Source organism: Monodon monoceros, unplaced genomic scaffold (genome assembly GCF_005190385.1).
Source record: "Monodon monoceros isolate NGI ecotype Baffin Bay Population unplaced genomic scaffold, NGI_Narwhal_1 Super_Scaffold_15, whole genome shotgun sequence".
NCBI lineage: Eukaryota > Metazoa > Chordata > Mammalia > Artiodactyla > Monodontidae > Monodon > Monodon monoceros.
Window position 1 is genome coordinate 38,348,414 of NW_021703771.1, and position 26,983 is coordinate 38,375,396.

General features: G+C 37.0%; 1 protein-coding gene across 7 annotated transcripts in view; it reads left to right on the top strand.

Moving 5' to 3' along the window:
* Positions 1 to 26,983, top strand: part of AFG1L (AFG1 like ATPase) — a 190,787-nt gene that overhangs the window by 36,169 nt on the left and 127,635 nt on the right. For 6 of the 7 annotated variants that reach the window (XM_029223731.1, XM_029223730.1, XM_029223735.1 and 3 more), the window contains exons 3-5: positions 11,293 to 11,344; positions 19,898 to 19,999; positions 20,921 to 21,051. In XM_029223731.1, coding sequence (XP_029079564.1) covers positions 11,293 to 11,344; positions 19,898 to 19,999; positions 20,921 to 21,051 — 285 coding nt within the window. The remainder of the gene's footprint in view (positions 1 to 11,292; positions 11,345 to 19,897; positions 20,000 to 20,920; positions 21,052 to 26,983) is intronic. The other variant, XM_029223734.1, reaches the window with a different exon arrangement.

Here is a 26,983-nt window from a genome sequence, read left to right on the forward strand (position 1 = left end):
AAGGACCATGTAGGAAATCTTTTAGGGTTAGGGGGCCATATGATCTCTGTCATAGCTATTCAGTTCTGCCATTGTAGTCAGAGTAGCCATGGATAATTCAAAAATAAATGTATTCTGATAAATATTTATTTAGAAAAACAGATGTCAGACTGGATTTAGCCTATAGGCCATAATTTGCCAACCACTGCTATAGATGGATGACTGCTTCCTGACTAGATCTGAGGGCTGGTGGGAGACCATTAATAGTATTCAAGGTTCTCTTGGAACTGTACTTAGTCTAGCTTTCCAATCTGATTTTTCATTACTTCCCTTTATGTATACCTGCCTCTAGTCAACAGAACTATTCACTGATTTATTATATAGACAAACAGACAAATGGAACAAAATAGGAAGTCTAGGAGATACATGGAGACTTGATATACCATTGAGTTGACACTGAAAATCAGTGGGAAGAAGATGGTCTAGTCAGTAAGCAGGGATGAGACAATTGATGATCTTTGTGAAAAGGAAAATAAAATTAGGCACCTACCTCTCTGAACATAAACATAAATTCCATAGAGTCAGTGTTCTAAGTTTAAAGTGAAATTTTAAAACTTCTTGAAGAAAATATAGAGGGTTATCTTTGTGAACCTGGGGAAAGGAAGACTCTCTTATACAAGATATGAAAGTTTAAATTATAAAGGTAAAGTTGGATACACTTGACTCTACTAAAATTTAAAACTTCTAGTCAACAGTAAGCACCATAGAAAGGTGAAAAGGCAGACCACAGACTGGGAGAAAATATTTGCATCAAAAGTAATTGACTAATAGATTGACTATAATAATTGACTATATATATCTAGAATATATAAAGAACTCCTACCAAAAATAGAAAAAAAAATCAAACAACTTAGTAGAAAAATGGACAAAGAAGAGTCTGTTTTGGGGTGATAACTAGCAGATGCCACAAAAATAGATAAGTAAATCAGAACGTATTTTTTAAAATGGAATGTTGAGATGATAAACTTCAAAATCAGGATTGTTAACTCTGAGCAAGAAGGGCACAAAGGGGGGGCTTCAACTCTATCTAATGTGTTATTAAATTTTGGAATAAATATTTCAAAATATAAAGATTTGATAAAGCTGAGTGTCAGGTAACCAGGTATTCAATATTTTCTCCAATTTAGGGTGTTTATAATATTCCATAATAAAAGTATTTTTAAGTGTAACTGTGAGATATTTCAACAGGTTAGTTGATTTAAGAAAATAATTTTGAGGAAATTATAACTTTTCCTGATAATATAATTCTAGACTCTACTAGTTCAGCATTTGCTTTTTACAAATAGACTGAGTGAGGAAGGGGTATTATTAGCTCAAAAAGTACTCAGCAAGACATAGGGAATATCTTAGTAAGAGGTTTTTAGCGATGAAACTTCTTTCCTCTTTCTGGAATCTCATGAGCTGAGTTTTCTTGGCCTTAAATCTTTTTCGTGAATGCCAGATGTTTCTGAGTTCTATGTACATTGGACTTAATCTTACCCCATGTTCAGCAGAGTTTGTCTTTTCCAGGTAATGTGTCCATTTTACATACTGGGGAAATAATTAGCCAAGTGTCTTCTTGTCCTTTAGGAGATTAATACATCTTCAAGGTGAGCACTGGGGAAAGAAGTTCTATTGTGTAGCTGGGAAAAGCAAATGATTTTTCATTTTACAGAAAAATTTATCATGCTTAGCTAGAAAATGTATCTCTTTGTTTATCAGAATGCCTGGAATTATCATATATAAATTCAGTTCAACAACAACAAGAAGAGTTGGTCCTCACTATGTACTATGTATCCATGGAGCCAAGGATACAGGTGTAATTAAGGTTAATTAAGGTGTATGTCCCTGTCTCTTGCCAGCCTCATCTGTCTTTGTTCTCTGCTGGCAATAAAAGCAGCAGCTGTGACAAGCTACTTGAAGATTGTTAGACAAGACTGGGGCCTTCTCTTGCCTTTGGGTCTTTGTTAAGTCTGCCTGTCCCCCCATCCTTTTACTGTAGCCCGTCTCACATGGCCCACCTGGTGACCACATGCTCCTTTAGTAAATACCATGTCATTGTTTTCTGGATCTTGTAGGTCTGCAGAACTTAGCTCACTGCCTGATACAAAGTAGGTGATCAATGCTCAATCCATGTTTCTGGAATAAATGAAAAAAACATGAAGATTTGAATGAATAACAAAGCAATCACTGCAGATTCACAAAATAATTCTCTGCTGACTCTGAAGGCAGTTGTCCTGGTGGCTGTGAGCCTATCCATATGTCTGTGTGAGAGCATAGGTGTCTCTGTCAGTTTTTTTGTTTTTTTAAAAAAATTTATTTATTTATTTATTGGTTGCGTTGGGTCCTCATTGCTGTACACGGGCTTTCTTTAGTTGCGGTGAGCAGGGGCTACTCTTCGTTGTGGTGCGTGGGCTTCTCATTGTTGTGGCTTCTCTTGTTCCAGAGCATGGGCTCTAGGCACATAGGCTTCAGTAGTTCTGGCACATGGGCTCAGTAGTTGTGGCTTGCGGGCTCTAGAGCACAGGCTCAGTAGTTGTGGTGCATGGGCTTAGTTGCTCCACGGCATGTGGGATCTTCCCAGACCAGGGCTCAAACCCGTGTCTCCTGCATTGGCAGGCGGATTCTTAACCATTGCGCCACCAGGGAAGCCCTCTGTGGGTTTTTATATTCACTTGCTTCTCTGTGGACATGTTTGTGTTCTCATTTCCTCCATAGTGTCAGTTCTTTGAAAATCCAGGAGAAGCCTGGCAGGCCACTTTAATGCCTCAAATTCAGAACCTCAACTAGGTTCAGACTGAGGAATATTTTCCACATCCTTCTTTTGATAAACTCCAGGTAGGTTTGAGAATTATGCTTAAGTCCTGGACATCCCTCTGAACAAGTGGTGGACTGGAGTAGGTCACACCTAGCTTATCTTCACCTAAGCTAGTCCAGAATTCGAATATCAGGAGTGAGTGAACTGGAAGGATTTGCTGGAGAAATTGCCTCCTGTCATTTGTCTCCCACTGACACACATAGGCACTTAGAAATGCTTGTTGCTTGAATGCATGCAACATTAAAAAGTCATTTGCATCTTCAAATTCTGTTATAATCAGAAATTGAGCCATTTCTTATGCTAGTTGTAGAGGTTTAAACTCTGCCCCCCACACTTGTTTATTATTTAGGTACTTAAAAGGCTTAATTATACTAGTAAACTGAACAAATTGGTGTACTTTAGGTTACAAGGGTTCTTTTGCAAATCAGCTGATGGCATTTAAAAAAAGATTTTCATTTAAAGAGCATTTGTGGGTGCTAACATATAGTTCAGTTCTTTAGCTTTAATGATCGTCTTAGAAACCTGAAGTGATCTACTTTTATTGAACAGTGGTCTATGTTGAGAATGATATAATGCTTGTTTTTAAAAGATGTAATTATGCTCTGTATTCCAGCTGGAATCACTGTCTATCATTTTAGGAGTTAGTAATGAAATGGTGAGGGGAGTAGGGAGAAACAGGAAAAGGAGTATTCCTACATTTTAAACAAATGAAACCAACTATTTTAAAGCATCACCCTTATTATCTAATTGTCCTAATGGAAATTATACTTGACTAGCAGGTAGACAGTAACCCAGAAAGGTGGAGGACATGCTGTTTTAATTTATAACTTTGATGAGAATCACCTTGGATTTTTTTTTTTTTTGCGGTACGCGGGCCTCTCACTGTTGTGGCCTCTCCCGTTGTGGAGCACAGGCTCCGGACGCGCCCGCTCAGCGGCCATGGCTCACGGGCCCAGCCGCTCCACGGCATGTGGGATCTTCCCAGACCGGGGCACGAACCCGTGTCCCCTGCATCGGCAGGCGGACTCTCAACCATTGCACCACCAGGGGAGCCCACCTGGGATTATTTTTAATGCTAGAATTTTAATATCATAAGGAACAAAGGATAAAGTTAGAATGATTAAATCAAAATATTTGGAATGATGGATGGCAAATGTTTACTTTGCAGAAGTTAAAGGAATAGTTTTGAAAGCAATTGTCTAAAATGTAAATATGTAGATATTTTAGAATAATTTTAGACTTAGTTCAAAAGTAAAAGTAATACAGTAATTAATCACCTTACCAGATTTTGTTTTGTTTTTCGCAACTTTTTATTTTGAAAAATTTCAACAGTACACTTAAAAGCACTAATGGTTAACATTTTGCCACATTTGTTTTCTTTTTCTCTCTCTCTCTCAATATTTTTTCTTTAATCATCTGAAAGTAAGTTGTAATATCATAACACTTGACCTCTAAAAACATCATTATGTATTTCCTAACAAGGACCTTTTCCTGAATAACTATATTACCATTATCACACCCAAGAAACTTAACATTGATGTAATGATATCTAAAATAGGGCCACCCGATTTAGCAAACAAAATTACAGCATGTCCAGATAAACCTGAATTTCAGGTAAATAATGAATAGTTTTTTAGTGTATATATGTACCATGCAATATTTAGGACATACATGTACTAAAAAATTATTTGATATCAGTGTGAAATTCAAATTTACCTGGCATCCTGTATTTTATCTGGCAATCCTAAATATGAAGCCCATATTTAGATTTCTTCAGTTGTCCCCCAAATGTTGTTTTAACTGTGTGTGTTTGAATCCAGTAATCATGCTTTACATTTGACTTTGTCTAATGAAATTTTGATAGAATAATTATTAGATATTTACTTTAAAAAGTATAGTCCTCACGTTCAAAAGATTCTCTATGTGGAAGTGGGCTTTTATGTATATAAAATTCAAATCATAAAATTTTTACTAAATTTAGTGGTTTGGAGTGCATCACTAAATGCATAACAGCTAGGACCCCAAACACTTGTGACATCAGCACATTTCCTTATTGGACAATTGGCAATTTATTCATATCATTTAAAAAAATTTTAATGACATTTTTCTGATAGCTGCTTTTCTTATTATCCTCCCTTTTGATTTAGTATATAGTATTGTAATACTTATTATAGTAAGTCTCCTAAACTTGACATACTCTCTTGACTAGATACCTATGAGTTTAGTTTTTTTTTTTTTTAGATTCCACATATAAGTGAGTTCATACGCTGTCTTTCTCTGTCTGATTTATTTCTCATAGCATAATGTCCTCAGTGTCCATCAATTTGTCACAAATGTGGATTTCTTTCTTTTTTAATGGTTGAATAATTTACATTGTGTGTGTGTATAACACTTAAGTTGTTTCCATGTTTTGGCTATTGTAAATGATGCTGCAATGAAAAAGGAGTTGCAGATATCTTTTTGAGCTACTGTTTTCATTTGGATAAATTTCCAGAAGTGGAATTGCTAGATCATATGGTAGCTCTATTTTTAACTTTTTGGGGAACCTCCATACTGTTTTCCATAGTGGCTGCACCAATTTACATTCCTACCAACAGTGCATGAGGGTTCCCTTTCTCCACATCCTCACCAACACTTATTTCTTGTTTTTTTGGTAATAGCCATTCTAACAGATGTGAGATGATATCTCACTGTGGTTTTGATTTCATTTCCTGATGATTGGTGATTGTTGAGCATCTTTTCACATGCCTTTTAGCCATGTGTATGACTTCTTTGGAAAGAATGTCTGTTCAGATTTTCTGACCATCTTTTAATTGGATCGTTTTCTTCCTGTTGAGTTGTATGAGTTCTTTGTGTATTTTAGATACTAAAATATCACATATGATTTGAAAATATTTTTTCTCATTTGGTAGGTTGCCTTTTCATTTTGTTGATTGTTTCTTTTGCTTTTTAGTTTGATAAAGTCCCATTTGTTTATTTTTGCTTTTGTTGCCTTTGCTTTTGATATCAAATCCAAAAAGTCATTGCTAAGACCAGTGTCAAGCAGCTCACCACCTGTGTTTTCTTTTAGGAGTTTTATGGTTTCAGGTCTTATGTTCAAGTCTATAATCCATTTTGAGTTGGTTTTTGTGTATGATATAAGTAGTGGTCCAGTTTCATTTTTTTTTCATGTGGCTGTCCAGTTTTCCCAACACCGTTTATTGAAGAAACCATCCTTAAATCTTGGCTTGTTTGTATACCCTTGGCTCCTTTGATATAAATTAATTAATCATATATGTGTGGATTTATTTCTGGGCTCGCTGTTCTGTTCCATTGATCTGTATGTCTGTTTTAATACCAGTACCATACTGTTTTGATTACTATAGCTCTCTCTTGAGAATAGATACTTTCAGATACTTTTATAAATATTTATATCAAACCATTAAAATGGCCTAGTAAAATATATTATGACATCAGTTAGAATGCTTTCAGTTGCGAATAACAGAAAACCCAACTAAACTAGCTTAAATAATACAAGTAATCATTGGCTCATGTAGAAGTCCAGGGATAAGTATGCTTCAGGTGCAGTGTATTAGGCCCCTGACTCTATTACTTACTTGGAGATCTTCTTGATCTTGCCCTCTTGATTATTTTGGCTTTGTGTTCAGCTTGGCTTATCTCAAAGTAGCAAACTAGCATCACATCTACACAGCATACTGCCCAGAAGACTGGAGCTTCTCTTTCACCTAGAGTTGAACAACAGAACTCTGCTTGACTGAACTTAGTCATAAGCTCACCCTTGAACCCCTCATCCAGTTGTGGAGGATAGAGCTGGGAGTGGGATCATTCTCACCTAAAGGACATGGCTACTGCACAGGTATAGAAGATTGTTGAGAACAGTCTGAAAGCCCTGAGGCGTGTCCCTCCATTTTGTCAACAAATCTATTTCGCTGGTTAGTTCACTCTTCTCTGTAACGATTCTCTAGAGCCTTCTTAGCTCCCTTCAAGCTGAACTACACTTCCCCTATCACTTTCAGCAAATGTCTACATCTTTATAAAGAGAAAACAGAAGGCATTGGGTTGGACCTCCTTCCACTTCCTATGTGAAATTGCAATCCCAGAAGTTTGGGTGGATGTGAGGGAATGTGAGGGAAAGTCAATATCTTAGTATGAGATTTTTCTATTTTTAGCTATCCTTCCATCATTTATTTCTAATTTTATTCCATTTTGGTTGGACTACAGTGATTCTTTGGAGTTTATTGAGGTTTCCTTTATGGCTTGGAATATGCACAGTATTTGAAAATGTGCTCCATGTTCTTGAATGTATTCTTGATTTGTTTGGTAGAGTTTGTATAGATATAAAATAGCTTAAGTATGCATTAATGTTGTTCAGATCTTTGAGAAGGGTGTGTCAAAGGGTGTGATGTTTCTTCTTAGTGGTCCATAGGTTTGGATAGAAGCAGGTATCAGTACATGAAGTTTACAGTCTTCAGCATGAGTGAGTGGGCCTCGTGATTAGGTGTGCAGAGGTGGGCAGTGAGTGGGAACTCCCCAGTGCCGTGTCCTGCACCCAACAGATAAGGAAATGGCTGGTTGTAGAGTTGATGTGGCTTACCCAGAGTCACATAGCTAATAAGTAGCCGAACCAGAATTTGTACCCAGATCTTTTGAGTTCAACTCTAATACTCTTTCCTTATATCTTTTATGCTTAGTGGAGGTAGGTGATAGCTTTCCACTGTCTTCCAACATCATCCTTAAGCTTACCATCTGCACAATCTGTAATACAGTATCACTGGATCCTTATCAAAAACACATTAGAGAAGGTGTCATCATCCTACTTCACAAATTCCCTAAGATATAAGTAACATGAGAGATCTTACAACCGGTCACTAGAGAAACTTATTCATGTTCAGATCTTCAAGTCTTTGTCTAGTCAGTGTTAAGTAGGTGTATTTTAGAGGTTGGGCGTGTATCAGAGCGCTGTCAGGAAACTGTTCACAGCACTTTAAAGACTGAGTCAAGAGATGACTTAGAGAGTCATGGGCAGGGCAGGCCTAAGGCAGCAAACAAAGGATGGAGGAGTGAAGGAGGAGCCTGCAGAAAGCTGTAGCTGTGGCATGAGGACCTAATGATTATGGAGGGATGCAGCTCTGCTAGAGACACAGCACTGAAGCAGGGAAGCAACGGGAGAGAATGACCCGGATTTCTCTCCACCTCCTCCCTCCTATCTCCTGCAAGTAGTGCCTCCCAGGGGCTGAACCCAGCTAGCAGCCAGCCAGCAAGGTTGCCCCCAGGGTGGAGAGCAGGATGAAGGAGGCTTGTGGAGGATGGGAGCACATGTAGAACCCCAGCACCCAGGAACTATGCCAGGGTGGAGTGCTCTGAGACATAGGAACACATTACAGGAAATTAAAACATTGGGAAAGGCAATTTAATGGACCTGAAAAATAGGGTAAATTGTGAGAAAATGTAAATTAGGAGCATGTAAATTATGTGGGTGCCTGTGTCGTTATTTTGAAGAAAACTGTGTGAACCTAACTCTCCCTGAATTGACCACTATGAATAAAGAATTAAAAAACTTCTTTAGAACCCATTTTACAGCCTTCTAAATAGTCTTACTGTTCTCCATTCAATCCTCTGATTTTCCCCTTAAAATATAGAGTTTTAAATCCTTTGAAATAATTTCAATAATTTTTGGAAGACTGAAATTTTATGAGGAGAAAACTAACCTGCCTCTCCAAGTGAAAATACTTGGTGTGTATATAACATAGTTTAGATAGATGATGTCTAACATTTATTGTTAGAGGATTATCCATTGTGTTTATCAATTTATTTGGAGTAAAATCTGCTTCTTAAACAGTATTTATGCCATACGAGTTATTTGTGATCTCAGATGTTTGAGAATCTTTTCCTTTGATACTCTATAACCATATCTCTTTATCATCTTCTAAATATTGCCATAAAATATAATATAATATAAATTATATACGTAATAGATAATGTACTGTAATATTTGCCAAAGTGCTCTTTCAAAAATACGTTGAGTTTGGGTAAAACAGAAGATAGACCCAAGTAATTTTTTTTTTTTTTTTTAGCAGCATTGAGCTCTTCCCATGTCATCTTTTTCCCCCACCTTTGTTAAATTTTTGGCTTGAACTTCATTGGTTCAGCATATGTTGATTATATCATGACTAGATCCCAGACTGTTTCTACAAAATGTGATGTGAAGAATTGCTATAACATTTCCAGTTACCTTATGCAAAAATTTGCTTTCAAAAGATTTCTAATACATAGAATATACTTAGAGATTATTAGGTTGTATATGTTTTCTAATTTGAAGCTGTTCTAAAATTATTGAGGAGCATGATGCTTTTTTTCTGGCAAATTGAAAATAGAATAACCAATGTACAAGAATGGTTCACATAAGATATTACACCAAGACAAATTAAGAGGTTTTGGCAGGAGTGGCATCTGTTTTCAGTTGAGATTTAAGAATAGATCGAGAGTTAATGTGCAGAGGAACACAGGGAAGACATATCCACCTGGCAGAGTCAAAGCAAAGAAGATCCTTTTGCCTAAACCATGGTGAAGGTTCTTTTGGAAGGGGTGTGCTAGAGTCAGAGGCTGGATTTATAGAGAAAGCTGAGGGATAGGAAAGTGAGAGAGGTTTCTGAGGCATGCTGGAGTGAATCCACAGATTAAAAAACAAAAGCATTAGGTAGTGGATCCTGAAGTCTAGCTTTTGAAAATGTTCTCTGTCAAAATATTGACTGCTCTGGTTGGTGCTAAGTGGCATAACCTTCGCTTCTTTCTGCTTTTACCCTTTCTGAACTCTCTCAGCTCTGGCTCACCTTGGTTTTTGCACAGGTGTCTAGGAACTGTCATATAGTTTGAAGGTTACTCTTCTAAGTGGAGCAAAATTCAGGAAGGTAATTTGGGTTGATAATAATATCAGGCAAAGAGAAGTTCCATTTTGTTTCTTCCTTTGAGGCCTCCATCCTCCTGTTTTGGTCTGGAGTTGATTGCTTTCTTGTCCTGCTTGTGCCACTGTGGTTCTAGAGAGCAGCCCTCCATCTTACCAGGGCATTCTCCCCAGGATCCTCTGTGTTTCATGGAGCCTAGGTGTTCCTATTTCTGTTGCGGAGGGTTTTTTGAGACCCTGTATGTATGGAATGTCAGTTTCCCATTTTCACACTTGATGGATAGATTGGATGGATTAGATTGGAAATCACTGCCCCTCAAACTTTATTCAAGTTTTTATCGGTTGTTTGTGACCTGTCTCCAGCCACCCACTCCCCACCACGTTTCCCCCTGAACGCCCACCCCACTGCCACCTTGGACGTTTGTAGGATTTCCTTTATATCCCTGGTGTCTGAAATTTCAGGATTATGACTTGGTATGGGTCTTATTTCCCTCATTGTGTTGGACACTTATATAATCTGTCCTCCCAATCTTGAAATTTCGTCCTTCAGATCTGAGAAAAATCTTAGGTAATTTCTTCCTCTCTTTTTTCTCTATTTTCTCTTTCTGGAATTCCTTTTGGTCAGATATTGGACCTCCTGAATTAATCCTGTAATTTTCTTATATTTTCCATCTTTCATTGTTTATTTGTTGTATTTCTTTAACATTTCCTCAAGCTTATCTTCTAATCCCTTTTCTGGAATTTTGTTTCTGCTACCATATGTTAAATTTCAAAGTGCTCTCTTTTGTTCTTAATATTCCTTTTAAAAATTGCATTTTGTTCCTGCTTTATAGTTTTAATAACTTCTTTTATTTTCCTCAGCCTATTAATTATATTGGTTACAGTTTTATTTTGAAGTTTCCTTTTGCTGTCTGTGTAGTCTCTGTTTCCTTGGAGTTTTTTGCCCCCTGTATATTTGCTGTGGTCTCCAACTTTCATAATGGGAGTTTTTCTGTTTTTTTTTTTTCAAATTTCTGTTGATTCTTGGCTGTCAATTCGTTTTAGAGTCTTTTCAGATACTAATGAACTGATTGAAGGCTCCATCTTAAGAGGTTTGTTGACTAGTATGCTTTACTGTAAGGTGATCTGATAGGGACCCAGTTCTTTCTTTGGGAGAAACCCACACTAGGTGCCTTTGGGCCTTTATTTCTGGAAACCATTCACTTTCTTCAGAAAAAGTCTTCTGATCTCTTGTTTGCTGGGAATGAGCTAGGCTGCCATTGTTTGGGGAGCCCATTTGGGAAAGAGGGGGAAGATTACATGGTTAGTAAATTGTGAAGTGGATGTAAACTTAAGTTGTGTGACTTCAGAGCTTTGCTCTGAGCTATTATGATTCTTGCCTCCTATATTAAAACCTAAGTGGGGCTTCATAGCCTTTTATATCAAGTTTTTTGTACTTATTGTGTACAGTAGCCCATTTCAGTCCTGTATATATAGCACGGTTAGGAACACTATGTATATGATGATACTCGATTATTTCCATGTTGGAGATTTATAATTTGTTCTTAATTTGCAGCTTTTTTCAAGGAGCAAACCTCCAAGGGGCCTGTATGTTTATGGAGATGTTGGTAAGTGTGTTAAAATAAGTTTTAAGTGGTCCAAACAAAAAGTTTCCCAGCTTTCACTCAGGGATAACTTCCATTTCTATCCCTCAGTACACTACCAGCAGGAACAGGATGAGGTGAGGTAAAATAGGAGAGAGGAGAGGAGTGCGGTTATCTTAGTTTTTACTTTTATTTCTCATAGGGTGACTGCAGTTGAAGGCAGGATTAGTTAGCATGTTAGGGTGCAAACATTATTTAATGTATAAAGTCAGTTGATCTCAGGGAAGGAAGTCATTTCCAGATAGGTTATTAGATAAACCAGAATCTCATTGCTCAGTGCTGTTTGACTCAGGTTAATAACTTAAAAAAAATAAGCTGTTTGTTTTTACTTGTTTTAAAAAATAAATTTATTTACTTACTTATTTTGGTTGCGTTGGGTCTTCGTTGCTGTGCGCAGACTATCTCTAGTTGCGGCGAGCAGGGGCTACTCTTCGTTGCGGTGCGCAGGCTTCTCATTGCGGTGGCTTCTCTTGTTGAGGAGCACGGGCTCTAGGCGCATGGGCTTCAGTAGTTGTGGTGCTTGGGCTCAGTAGATGTGGCTCGCGGGCTCTAGAGTGCAGGCCCAGTAGTTGTGGTGCACGGGCTTAGTTGCTCCGCGGCATGTGGGATCTTCCCGGACCAGGGCTCGAACCCGTGTCCCCTGCATTGGCAAGCGGTTTATTAACCACTGCGCCACCAGGGAAGTCCCTGAGTAGATGTTCTTAACATATGAGTGGTAACATTTCCTTGGTCATGCACTGGCACAAAGACTCACATTTTCTTGGAAACCTTATGAGCTGTCACTTACTTTCTGGATTTTCCTAATCAGTTAACGTCTTTCTTCTTCCCTGACTTCATTCTTGCTGAAGTTGTCTGTTTCTGGTTTCTATTTCCTTCAATCAAATCTTTTTCTCCAGTTTTAAACCTCTCCCTGGTTACCCACCTTCACTGATGTCATGAAGGTGGCTCCTCCTTCCTGTGACCTTATGGCTTGTCCTTCAGTTCTTTACATACTCAAAATGCACATTTAATGTAACGAGATCAACAAATTTGCATTGTGAGGAAGTGGTGGCAGAGGTTCGTTATCTTAATAAGAATTTTAGGGTAAGAAAAATAATAGAAGTTGAATAAGTAGTTATACTGCCTTAAAGATCAAAATGTTCTTTTCTGGGTCCTCCCTCTTCTTCTGATTTGTTTACTAATGCCTCTAAATGCCCGTTTTACATTTATAGATTTAGCAAATCTAATAAAAAGTATTTAAAAAGTGAATGATAGAGATTCTTCAAACTTGCAGATTTTAAAAATGTGAAAGAAGCTCAAACTATTCTTTTTCTTAGTTCATTGGCTAATTGGTATTTTTGAGACCAATGTATGCTTCTTATTTAGAATCTGATTTATACGAGGCACTTGAGCAGTTTTGTGTGTCTGCACCTTTGGGCACCGCTAGCAGATCTCATTCTGTTGTCATCTCTTATTTTTTGCCTCTTTGGAGAACGTTTACTTCCTATACCTTCACTTTCATGTTCTGTCATTGCTAAAATCTGCATCTTTCTCTTGTTACCTTAACCACTTAACCATAAATGGAGATGGTTAGTAAGGCACAACTGTTTCCACTTCTACAAAAGGACTTAAAAAAACAACAACAACAACAACAATATTCCAAAGAATATGGAAAATACAGCCATATTCTAACGAATTGAAGGAGGTACAATAAATGTAATTTATCTGAATGTTTGAAGGGATTAGAAAAGATGTGTAACATGGGATATTCACATAGGCTGGGTGTGTGGCAATCTTTGGCTAGGAACATCTTCATAATGTAGAGAGGGGAAGAGAAAGGAATTCTGAAATAGGAAGTGAGATGAACATTTTGGTGGCCATACTCAGTTTAGTTTAGAATACTTACAAAATAGGTAATAAAAGATAGGTCAAATTCTCATTTTGCGGGGGCTCGCTGGCTGGGAGAATAGCCTCGGAATGCCTTTACAAGCTCTTATTCTTTATTATTTTTCTTTTTTAGACTTGGGAAACAGATATTAAATTTTAAAGAGACCTCGTGGAAAAGAGATGTCTGTTTCATAGCATCCCTTTCCCTCTCCTTACTCCTGCCCTTGGCTTGGACTCTGTCATGCCCACTTCACTCTACTCTGTCTTCATAGGTATGTTGAGATGATTGACTCAGATGGACCCTCAATACGGGAACCCCAGGAGCATTGATATCATCATGGTTCGATCTTGAAATGTTTTCATTAATAAAATGCTTATCATATCTCATGCAGAAGTCAAAAGCTGCAGTAGTAGTATTTTGTGGCTTCATTCTTACCCTACAGCTGGCTTTCTTACAACAAGGTTTCAGCTCTAAACTAGCAGAATGAGTGGTGATGGCAGGGTTAGTGATTTCTCCCGTACATTAGAAGAGAATAAGTACATTTTTGTTTGTCAGTCCCTTTTTTGCTGTCTCCTGGTTTAACCTTACCTGTTCCACATTGATAATTTCACCAGTGGAAAGCTAGACTGTTTTTAAGGTTAGGGGTTGGAAAGCAAAATTCTTCTTGGGTGGGAGGCAGTGGTGGAGGATACCACTTCCAGCTCCTTCTGCAGGAGGTCAGCTGTGAAAAGGGCACCACTAGAGGGGGCTCTCGAGTAGTCATTTTTTGGCTTCCCAACTATAGGCTTAAAAGTTAGAATTTAAAAGATTTTTAGGTTTTATAAATGACTCCCCTAGTAAGAATCTTATCCTGAGAAAATTACAAGGTTTTATTTAGGATTCTGTAGAGACCAAAGCAAAATTATGAAGCAGGTGAAATTTAGTGCTGGTTTCTTCCCTCCTTTTTTCCAACATCTGTCCTCATTCTTCCAGTCACTTGACAAATGCTTGTTGAGCACTTGCCTTGTGCCAGGCAGTCTGTTGTTTCTGGAAACGTAATGGTGAATAAAAGCAGACACAGCCTTTGCTCACCCAAAGCTTACAAACTGTGGCAATGGCTTTGAAACATTTTTAAACATGACTCACAGTAAGTAATATATTTTACATCCTGAGGTAGTATATGCTTGGGTGTGTGCACACCACACACATATATATACATACATACTTATAAACATCTTTGTCCTGTAAGATTTCCTACAACTTGGATTTTGCTGATGCATCTCTGTGGTGTGATGTGAGTCCTCCAACTTTGTCTTTTTCAAGATTATTTTGGCAATTCTGTGGCCTTTGCATTTCCATGTTCATTTTAGAATAAGCTTGTTCATTTCTTTAAAAAAAATCTGGGGATTTTGATTGGGATTATGTTGAAGCTATAGAGCAATGTCTACAGAGAATTGATAACTTAAGATATTGAGTATTCCAATCTATGAGCATGGTATATTTCTTCATTTTAAAATATCTTATTTATTTATTTATTTATTTTTGGCTGCGTTGGGTCTCCGTTGCTGCACACGGGCTTTCTCTAGTTGCAGCGAGTGGGGGCAACTCTTCGCGGCAGTACGCGGGCTTCTCATTGCAGTGGCTTCTCTTGTTGCGGAGCACGGGCTCTAGGCATGTGGGCTTCAGTAGTTGTGGCTCACGGGCTCTAGAGCACAGGCTCAACGGTTGTGGCACACGGGCTTAGTTGCTCCGCGGCATGTGGGATCTTCCCGGACCAGGGCTCGAACCCGTGTCCCCTGCGTTAGCAGGCAGATTCTTAACCACTGCGCCACCAGGGAAGTCCCTAAAGTATCTTCTTTAATTTCTCTCAGTGGTGTTTTGTAGTTTGTAGTGCAGAGGTTTGCCATATTTTTTGATAAATTTATTCCCGTGTATTTTACTGCAAATGGTATTGTATGTTAACATTTAAATTTCCAGTTGATCACTGCTAGTGTATAGAATCAATTGATTTTTTGGATGACCTTTCTAAATTCAATTATTAACTCTTATAACTCCTGGTTATTTGGTAGCTTCTTCAGGATTTTTTGTGAACGTAATCATATCTGTGAATAAAGACAATTTAACTTTTTCCTTTACAATTTCTATGCCTTCTAGTTCTTTTTCTTGCCTCATTGCATAGCTAGGATGCAGTACAATGTTGAACAGAAGTCATGAGAGTGGATGTCCTTGCCTTGTGTCAGATTTTAGGGGAGAAGTGTTCAGTCTTCCCTAGTTAAATATGATGTTAACTGTAGGGTGTGTGTGTGTGTGTGTTTGTGTGTGTGTGTGTGTGTTTAATGTATTAGTTTTTTTATTGTGGCAACATATATATAATATAAAATTTATCATTTTAACTGTACAGTCCAGTGGCATTAAGTACATTGATATTGTTATGCAAACGTCACCACTATTCATCTCCAGAATATTTTTATCTTCCCAAACTGAAACTCTGTACCTATTAAACAATAACACCCATTCTATAACCCCCTCCTTCCCAGTCCCTGGCAACCACTGTTCTACTTTTGTCTCTATGAATTTGACAACTCTAGGGACCTCATGTAAGTGGGATCATATAATATTTATCCTTTTGTTTCTGGCTTATTTCACCTAGCATGGTATCTTCAAGATACTATGTCAGAATTTCATTCTTTTTTTTCTTTTTTTTTCGTTCTTTTTTAAGGCTGAATAATATTCCATTATATTGTATATACCAATTTTGTTTATCCCTTCATCTGTCGATGGATGTTTGGGTTGTTTCCATCTTCTGACTTCCGTGAATAATGCTGCTATAAACATTGATGAACAAATATTTGTTTGAATCCCAGCTTTCAATTCTTTTGTGTATATCCAGAAGTGGAATTGCTGGATCATATGGTCATTCTGTGTTTAATTTTTTGAGGAACTGCCATACTGTTTTCCATAGCAGCTGCACAATTTTACATTCCCACCATTAATATACAAGGGTCCCCATATTCCACACCCTTATCAATACATTATTTTTCTGTTTGTTGTTTTCATAATAGTTATCCTAATGGATGTGAAGTGGTATCTCATTGTAGTTTTGTTTTGCATTTTTCAAATAATTGGTGATATTGAGCATCTTTTCAGTGTAGGTTTTTTGGTATTTGTCCTTTATGAGGTCGAGGAAGTCTGCTTCATTTCCTAGTTTGCTGAGAGTTTTTATCATGTATGTGTGTTGAATTTTGTCAAAATTTTTTTCAAACGTTGTGAGATTATATAATTTTTATGTGTTGAATTTTATTTTGACAGGGAGTTAAATAAGTTACTTGCATGCCACTTTGATTCCTTTGAAGTATTTTTTTAATTGAAAATTTCATTGAGATAATTACAGATTCACATACAGTTATAAGAAGTAATTCAGAGAGATCTGTATACACTCATTTCCCCTCTAAGGCAACATTTTGCAAAACTATAGTAAAAATAACACAGCCAGGTATTGACATTGATACAATTCACCAATCCTGTTCAGATTTCTCCAGTTTTACTTGTATAGTCATCCCTTGGTATCCACAGGGATTGGTTCTAGGGGTCCCCAAGGATATCAAAATTTGGTGATATTCAGGTCCCTTATATAAAATGGCCTAGTACAAGGAATACAGTCAGCACTCTGTATCCATGAGTTTCACATCAGCTGTGCTGTACTCATTTATGTGTGTATTTAGTTCTATACACTTTATCACCTCTGTAGGTTCATATATCCATCACCACAGTCAAGATACTGAACAACTGTATCACCACAAGGATCCCTTGTATTGCCCATAATTTTATAACCATACATATCCACCCTCCATTTCTACATCCTGGCAGTCACTAATCTGTTCTCCATTTCTAAAATTCTGTCATTTCAAAAATGTTATATAAGTGAAAAAGTATGTAACTTTTTAAGATTGGCTTTTTTTTTTTTTCCACTCAGTGTAATTCATTGGAGAGTCATTCAAGTTGTTGTATGTATCAACATCTCTGGAAATTGTTTATCACTCAGTTTCCTAGGGGTTCATAACGCAGCTTCCCTTGCCTCACATCATGAAGTATCACCCTACGCATGAGCAGCTATTATTCAGCCAAAGACTCAAGAGTGTCCACCTGTTGGTTTCTGGAGCTCTTTCATTATATAGCTTCCTCCTCTCTGGCACTTTGCCTTGCAAATTTCACCTGCATTTTGGACTCCCATAATCCTGTCTCTCTTAACTAACTCACTCAGACCTGGGTGTTTAACTTGGAGTCACCTTCTCTGTGCAGCAATCTGGAAGCCTCCAAGCTAAAAGTTGGAGTGACATAGGGCTCATCTTCTTAATCCAGTTGTCTGTTGATGGGCACTTGGGTTGCTTCCACGTCTTGGCTATTGTAAATAGCGCTGCTGTGAACATTGGGATGCATGTATCTTTTCAAGTTGGTGTTTTCATTGTTTCCAGATATATACCCAATAGTGGAATTGCTGGATCATATGGTAGTTCTATTTTTAGTTTTTTAAGGAGTCTCCATACTGCTTTCAATAGCGGCTGCACCAATTTACATTCCCACCAACAGTGTATGAGGAAAAGTTATAAAGATATATAATGTTAAACTGCCAAGTTCCATGAGGACAGGGATTTTTGTTAGTTTTGTTCACTGCCATTTCCTAATAAGCACCTAGAATAGGGCCTCACACATGGTAGGCATTCAATGAAAATATGTTGATTAAATAAATAAGAATATTTTATTTATGGTGATTTTGATATTCAGAAGTTTGAATTTTACATATTCTAGTTTATCAGTTTTTTCCTTTATGATTTCTTCTTTTTGCTTTTATTTTCAGAAACTTTTTATATGATGGTTTTGTTACATTTTAAGCACATTTTTGAAGAAGAGCACAATGATTATGTTCAAATATATATTGTTCACATTTTTTGTTAGATAATTCATGACTTCTTTTCTGGATCTATAAGTATACTATGCTTCATGCAGCAGAATTTGAAACTTTATTAATTCACTTCTTTGTGTAAATGTAATGATATAAAATTTGCTGCCCTTCACTATATCAAGAGACTTGTACCGAATATTTTTGCAAAAAATTACTTTTCAGTCTAAGCGGTCTTCTCATTAAAAATCTGTCTGGTGAATTGTATTTTCTTTTTAAAAAATTTTTATTTATTTATTTATTTGGCTCGCTGGGTCTGCATTGCAGCCTGCATGCGGGATCTAGTTCCCTGACCAGGGATCAAACCCAGGCCCCTAGCATGGGGAGTGCAGAGTCTTAGCCACCAGGGAAGTCCTGTGAATTGTATTTTCATATACAAAAAACTTTCTGACAATTCAAATGGCATGGTCCAAAGTCATCTTATGGAATGGAGGAAAGCTCAACAGATTTAAGACTCAAATCTTGCTTCCTGAGCTGCCTTTGAAGTTAGTATAATAATTGCAGCTCCTGCAAGGAGAACCTGGACGCTTTGGTAAGGTGGTGGTGGAGGAAGCAGTGAGGATGAGAGACAAGACCAGCATCCCCTGGCCTGCCTGCTGGGGAATGCTGGGTGTGAACCAAACTTGACCACTGTCAGTGTCCCCAAAGCTCTGGGCTTTCTGTGAGGGAATAGGCTTCCTGTGCATGCCTTGTGAAATGCTCAGGCTGTTGACTCTTCAATTACTAATGTGATCGTAGAGATTAACAGTTTGAGTGCTGAAAATTAGATAATTTAATTATAAGGGTTAACTGTATCTGAATTTCTTCAAGTAAGCCTCATTTTGAAAGCCAATATTCTCAGCTTTTTAAAAAAGTGTTATAGGACTTCCCTGGTGGCATAGTGGTTAAGAATCCCCCTGCCAGTGCAGGTGACACAGGTTTGAGCCCTGGTGGGGGAAGATCCCACAAGCCATGGAGCAACTAAGCCCATGCGCCACAACTACTGAGCCTGCACTCTAGAGCCTGTGAGCCACAACTACTGAGCCCGCGTGCCACAACTACTGAAGCCCATGCGCCTAGAGCCCGTGCTCCTCAACAAGAGAAGCCACCGCAATGAGAAGCCTGTGCACTGCAAGGAAGAGTAGCCCTCGCTCACCACAACTGGAGAAAGCCTGCGCTCAGCAACGAAGACCCAATGCAGCCAAAAATAAATAAACAAATAAATAAATTAAAAAAAAAAAAGTGTTATAATTGGCAATTCTCCAGCTCTAACATCTATTATTTATTTTCAGTGTTTATGTTAGGTGCTAATCTGTATTTTCTTATTTTTCACTGGTAAATTTTCCTATAGTGCCTAAGACAGTTCCTCATCCTTTGTAATGGCCCAATAAATAATTAATTAATTAAAGTTATTTATACTGTGCCTTTTGGAAGAGAAACTGAAGAATGAATAATCTGTAAATCTTGCCAGTTTAAAAGCATAGTTCTCTGGAGGAAATACTCCCTGGAGTGCTAACTAAATATTGTATTTCTTAAAAACAGGATTTTAACAGAAAAGAATAATATCAACATTTTATTTTTAGATAGTTTAGCATAAGACATAAACACTGCTTTTAAAAAAGTTAACATAGTCTTAAGCTTTCCAGTAGCAGAGTGTGGTTTCATTATCCCAAAGCTAATGAACAATCATTAGAGCAATCAGTACATACTGTTTAATAGTTTTTTTTTTTTTAAGGTACAGGGAAAACAATGGTGATGGACATGTTTTATGCTTATGTGGAAATGAAGAGGAAAAAACGGGTTCATTTTCATGGTTTCATGCTAGATGTTCACAAAAGTAAGTTAATGATCTGAAAGAAGTGATTTAAATGGACAAACATTACAAGATAATTTTCCTCATCTTAAAGTTCTTAATCTTTTAAAAAATTAGATTTTTGCTAAAAGTAAGATTTTATTTGGTTTCATTTGTTTTGTGCTATATTGAAGCAATTAGTAATGTGTCCAGAGTTGGTCCTAGAGACAAATTCATTACTTCCAAATCAGAGAACAGAGGTTACTCTATGAAGGTCAGGCATTTTCTCTTTCTACTAAGGATCAATAAGAAATCTTTAAGCCTCACCTGTTTCACAAAGTTGTTCTTGATTAGGCCTTTTCCTCTGTGTCACCTTAGCATGTAGGCATTCAGTTTGTTCTTGTATGTATGCTTTATTTCTTTGTCAAGGGTATGTTATTTCATCTTTGCATTATTTGTTTACTAGCTATACTGTAACCTTCTCAGGGCAGAAATATTGTACTTTTCTTAGAATACTTTCAGCATTTAGTAACATAGAGTGAATGAAGTGGGACTGGCCGGAAACAAGGGAACATCCTGATTAGATATGCTAGACATAGAGGGCAGGATCACTTCCTTTGCCTGCATCTCTGAAATCCTCAGGGCTAAGATCTGTGTGTTGATCCATCAGTCACAATCTGATAATCTGTTCTATCACTTTGTCATCTCTGAAGTGATTGAAGAGTGGAGATGGAATGACCACAAAGTGTTCTTACAACCATGGGAATATAGTAATACGTGAACAACTTATTTGAGGTGGAAAAACTGCAACCAACCTCAATAATCATTTTTGTTTGTATGTGAAATTTAAACTTCATTTTTATGTTCACACTCTGTTTCATTTAGAGATTTTAAAAATATGTTTTAGTTATCTAAAATGTACTGTTAATACAATATTTGATTTGTGTTTAACTTCATCCATTTAAGGAATACACCGCCTTAAACAGAGTTTGCCAAAAAGGAAACCAGGATTCATGGCTAAATCATACGATCCAATAGGTCCTATAGCTGAAGAAATCAGTGAAGAAGCAAGTCTTTTATGTTTCGATGAATTTCAGGTAAGGTAGAGATGTTTCATAGATGTAGAATGGTATACTGAAGGAAGTATTAGTATTTAAATCCTGTTCCTGATTTTATCAGTTTTATAAATTGATTTAATACATTATCTCTTATGACTTTAATTTTATTATCTAGTCCGGGGGTCGGCAAACCACAGCTTGCACAGGGCAAATCTGGCCCATCTGCTTTTGTATGGCCAGTGGGAAGAGGAAGATTTTTATATTTGTAAAAGGTCATTAAAAAAAGAAAAAGAAAATGTAACAGACACCGTATATGGCTTGCAAAGCCTAATATATTTACTATTCTGCCTTTTATAGGAAGTTTGCCTACCCCTATTTTCTAGTCAATGGATTCACATTTCCCCTACACCACGATGGAGATAATATAATTATTACAAAATAATGTCTTTAAAGATGTTTGACTGTTTTTAAAAGTGTTATTAAAAAGAAACAGGTGATTCACACATCTCATTTAAGCTTCACCACTTATCTGTGATGAAGGAAGAGAATTGCCCTAGTTGAAATTTCTTTTTCCCCCCTAGTTGAAATTTTAAAGTTTGTTCTAGTTTTAGGATTCAAAATTGTGCATTTAAATTGGTAATACATTATTTCCTGATCTTTATTTCTTATGAGAACAACGCATCAAAGCAAACACCATGTCTTATGCTTATTCTGTATCCTACGTCATGTCCAGTGTTATAATAGTAGTAATTAATAATATAACAGTAACAATAATAATAATAGAAGATACTCTAGGTTAAGAATTACTTTCTCTTTATTTGACTGCTCTTTTTAGTAGTTATAAAATGTAATAGTTGGTTTTTCTAAGTTGCTTACCATAAGAGCAATTGATTATTGGAATGAAAATAGAAAAATCCACAAGGACTGAATATAAGCTTAAAAACAAGGCATCACACCCAAAGCTTTTGAAAAAATATTTCTGGGGCTGAGTGCAGAAACTCCTGTCTCATTGCCTAGAATAAAGGCCCAGAGAACTTTCAGGAGTAGCAGACTAACATTTGTTATATGCCTACCCTGAGGCAGGCCCTGAGTGATTCATACATCTCATCTAAGCCTCACAGTGTATTTGTAATGAAGTGAGGAAATTGCCCTAGTTGAATTTTAAAGTTTCTTCCAGTTTTAAGATTCTCTGAAATTACGCATTTAAATTGGTAGTGAGTTATCTCCTGTTCTTCTGTGCTTAGAAACCTGGATTAGTGGGAAGATGATGTGGCCAGGATGCCTTTAACCCAAATGAGGCATGTAGGTCTCCTCTAGCAACTCGATACTCATAGCTAACAGTGGTCACGATTTATGATAGAGGAGAAAGGAGAATTTTTACCAGGAATGGTGTTATACTGAACCATCTGGAGAGGAGGAATTTTTATTTCTTTCTCCCTTCAATCATATTCAGACAGCCTGGCATTCACACTTTGTATTGTAGAACTACAAAGGTCTTCAAAAGAAAGGCTTATGGAAAAGAGATGTTCCTCTGCTACTCTGAAGGTACACTAAGTACACTGGTGTACTGCAGAAAGAGAAGGGCCTCATTTAGTTCTAAAAATAGCACCAAGTTAGCAGTTATGTGGATTTCAACAACAAAAGTCAGTGTTGAATCAGTGAAGGCCATTTCTCTTGGTTTCTCATTATGAGTCTTTTAACCAAAATATCTCTAAACAAAATTGAATCGACACAGGTAAATTTTTTTTTTCCATTTAGAAACAGAAGTTTTATTGAAACAGGGAAACAAGTGATGTGAACAAAGCACTATTGCCACCAGGGAAGCCCCAGGTTGTCCATTTTATTGGCATAGAGTTGCTTGTAGTGGTCTCTTATGATGCTTTGTATTTCTGTCGTGTCCGTTGTAACTTCTCCTTTTTCATTTCCAATTTTATTGATTTGAGTCCTCTCCCTCTTTTTCTTGATGAGTCTGGCTAATGGTTTATCAATTTTGTTTATCTTCTCAAGGAACCAGCTTTTAGTTTTATTGATCTTTGCTATTGTTTTCTTTGTTTCTATTTCATTTATTTCTGCTCTGATCTTTATGATTTCTTTCCTTCTACTAACTTTGGGTTTTGTTTTTTTTTCTTTCTTTAGTTCCTTTAGGTGTAAGGGTAAATTGTTTATTAGAGATTTTTCTTGTTTCTTGAGGTAAGCTTGTATTGCTATAAACTTCCTTCTTAGAACTGCTTTTGCTGCATCCCATAGGTTTTGGATCATCGTGTTTTTGTTGTCATTTGTCTCTAGGTATTTTTTGATTTCTTCAGTGATCTCTTGGTTATTTAGTAACGTATTGTTTAGCCTCCATGTGTTTGTGTTTTTTACATTTTTTTCCCTTGTAATTGATATCTAGTCTCATAGCGTTGTGGTCAGAAAAGATGCTTGATATGATTTCAATTTTCTTAAATTTACTGAGGCTTGATTTGTGACCCAAGATGCGATCTATCTTGGAGAATGTTCCATGCACACTTGAGAAGAAAGTGTAATCTGCTGTTTTTGGATGGAATGTCCTATAAATATCGATTAAATCTATCTGGTCTATTGTGTCATTTAAAGCTTGTGTTTCCTTATTAATTTTCTGTTTGGATGATCTGTCCATTGGTGTAAGTGAGGTGTTAAAGTCCCCCACTATTATTGTGTTACTGTCGATTTCCTCTTTTATAGCTGTTAGCAGTTGCCTTATGTATTGAGGTACTCCTATGTTGGGTACATATATAGTTATAATTGTTATATCTTCTTGGATTGATCCCTTGATCATTATGTAGTGTCCTTCCTTGTCTCTTGTAACATTCTTTATTTTGAAGTCTATTTTATCTGATATGAGTACTGCTACTTCAGCTTTTTTTTTGATTTCCATTTGCATGGAATATCTTTTTCTATCCCCTCACTTTCAGTCTGTATGTGTCCCTAGGTCTGAAGTTGGTCTCTTGTAGACAGCATATATAGGGCTCTTGTTTCTGTATCCATTCAGCAAGTCTGTGTCTTTTGGTTGGAGCATGTAATCCATTTACATTTAAGGTAATTATCAATATGTATGTTCCTATTACCATTTTCTTAATTATTATGGGTTTGTTTTTGTAGGTCCTTTTCTTCTGTTATGTTTCCTACTTAGAGATGTTCCTTTAGCATTTGTTGTAGAGCTGGTTTGATGGTGCTGAATTCTCTTAGCTTTTGCTTGTCTGTAAAACTTTTGATTTCTCCATCGAATCTGAATGAGATCCTTGCCGGATAGAGTAATCTTGGTTGTAGGTTCTTCCCTTTCATCACTTTAAATATGTCATGCCACTCCCTTCTGGCTTGTAGGGTTTCTACTGAGAAATCAGTTGTTAACCTTATGGGAGTTCCCTTGTATGTTATTTGTCGTTTTTCCCTTGTTGCTTTCAATAATTTTTCCTTGCCTTTAATTTTTGCCAATTTGATTACTATGTGTATCGGCGTGTTTCTCCTTGGGTTTATCCTGGCTGGGACTCTCTGCGCTTCCTGAACTTGGGTGGCTATTTCCTTTCCCATGTTAGGGAAGTGTTCGACTGTAATCTCTTCACATATTTTCTTGGGTCCTTTCTCTCTCTCTTGTCCTTCTGGGACTCCTGTAATGCGAATGTTGTTGTGTTTAATGTTGTCCCAGAGGTCTGTTAGGCTGTCTTCATTTCTTTTCATTCTTTTTTCTTTATTCTGTTCCGCTGCAGTGAATTCCACCACTCTGTCTTCCAGGTCACTTATCCATTCTTCTGCCTCAGTTATTCTGCTATTGATTCCTTCTAGTGTATTTTTCATTTCAGTTATTGTATTGTTCATCTCTGTTTGTTTGTTCTTTATTTCTTCTAGGTGTTTGTTCTTTAATTCTTCTAGGTCTTTGTTAAACATTTCTTGCATCTTCTCGATCTTTGCCTCCATTCTTTTTCCAAGGTCCTGGATCATCTTCACTATCATTTTTCTGGAAGGTTGCCTATCTCCACTTTATTTAGTTGTTTTTCTGGGGTTTTATCTTGTTCCTTCATCCATCACAGTTAAATTTTTGATTAAGGTATTGAAATTAAAAATTTAAAAGTATATTAATACCCAACCTTTGTAAAGTAATTCAGGGTTTACAAAGTGTTTTTACATCCTTACTTCATTTAATTCTATTAAATAGTTATTATTATTTCCATCATGTATATGAGGAATATAAAGGCATCAGAATTTCTTAGGTATCAGGTAAAACTCATTACCCTTAACTTAAAAAATGTGAATTTTAAAACATTCTGAGAAATGATTGGCATGTTTCTGTGACATGAGGACCATTGGCAAGACTGTTTAAGAAGATTAGGAAAAGATAAAAGTATGGTTGTGCAAAGCAGATCCTGAGAAGATTTATGGCAAGCAGGTCCAAATTACCCATTAGGCACAATAGGTATGGTGCTGAGGGTCCATGATAGTTTTAGGGGCCCATGAAAATATTTTAATTTAAATTCTTTTAAAATTTGAAGAAGAAATGAATATGTCAATAATGAATCCAGCCTGTATCTGTCTGCATCTGTACTATATTTGTCTTATACCAACACAGTTATAAAATATAATTTATGTATATATGCATATTTATATATATATATTTTTAAGTAAATTTATTTTTTAATTGAGGAAGGGGCTTCTGAAGGTTAAAGGGCCCATGAAAGTCATAATGCCACCCTGATAGTGAGGTCCTAATGGAAACCTGTCTGGTTGCTCTGGGCATTCTCCATTGAGTTCAGATTTTAGAAGATTGATACATGGTTGGGAAAAAGGAAACAAAAGCAACTATCTATCAGGATGAACCAAATCTTGTAAAAGAAATATAAGGCAACAAAAAGGATTTTTCAAATTATATATTAAGGATGTGTAAGGGAGATCAAGAGGGAGACAGACCCCTTGCTCATAAAATGTTTCTTGCTAACGAAGAGAAGAAAGTGGATGTGATGGCTCTGTTTGTCATCTTCTGCCTTATCCAGAGTTGGTTTGATATTCATTCATTCACTTAGTCATTCATCCCAGTTGTCTTAAAGACCTTATTCCATACTACAGAACCCTATCTGTCCCACAGTCAAATGGATCATGTCTGGACATCTGATCTATGAGTAGCCAGTCCACAAGCTTGTCAACAACCTTGGACTTGTGTGGTGTGGCCTGGGGGTTGAGCCAATCATATACTTTTTCTCATGTATTTGAACTAAAAGATGCAGAGGGAAGTGCCCACTTAGTAATGAGACAGGAACAAAGAGACATAGGAAGGAGCTGAATCACATTAGGGGGAGGAATACCAGGGTGCTCCCTAGACAGCTGCAGAGCTACCTGTAATTTCATGCCAATCTCCAGTTCCTGTTCCTAGGAGGTGCTTTCAGTGCTGTTCCATCCTGAGGTCTCAAGTATAAACCCCTTATGTTTAGCTGAATCTCCTGTGCCTGTTTCTTGCAAAGAGTCTTGATGAGAAAGGAACTATTCAATTCATGTTTTGCTCTTATCTTCTATGTCAAGAAGGATTTCCCTATGATCTAGAAAAGAATAAATAGGAGTACTGTGAGGAAATCTCACCTTCCTTAATATAAAATCTGTTACCTCTAATGGAAGGAGGTTTACCTGATGAGCCAAAGCCCAAGAAAAGCAAAGAGATGAGGTATCTACTAGGATGCTTTTGCCTGCAGGTAACAGAAAACCCAACTTAAAAGGGCTTAAACTTGAAGGTGGGATATATTATGCTATATAAGATGGTGTCATTACCCTTGCTCAAACCCCCCTGCTTCCTCTCTAACATTATCTCCTATACTTTCAGATTCACTCAATGCTCCCTACTTTTTCCAATCCTATTTTCTTCATAGATTAGGGAACCGTAGTTAATAGTGGGTGTTATACCAAATGCTTCTTTCTCAGCAAGGTGCTGAAGAAAATATGCACAGAGACAACAGAACAAGACGGAAAAACA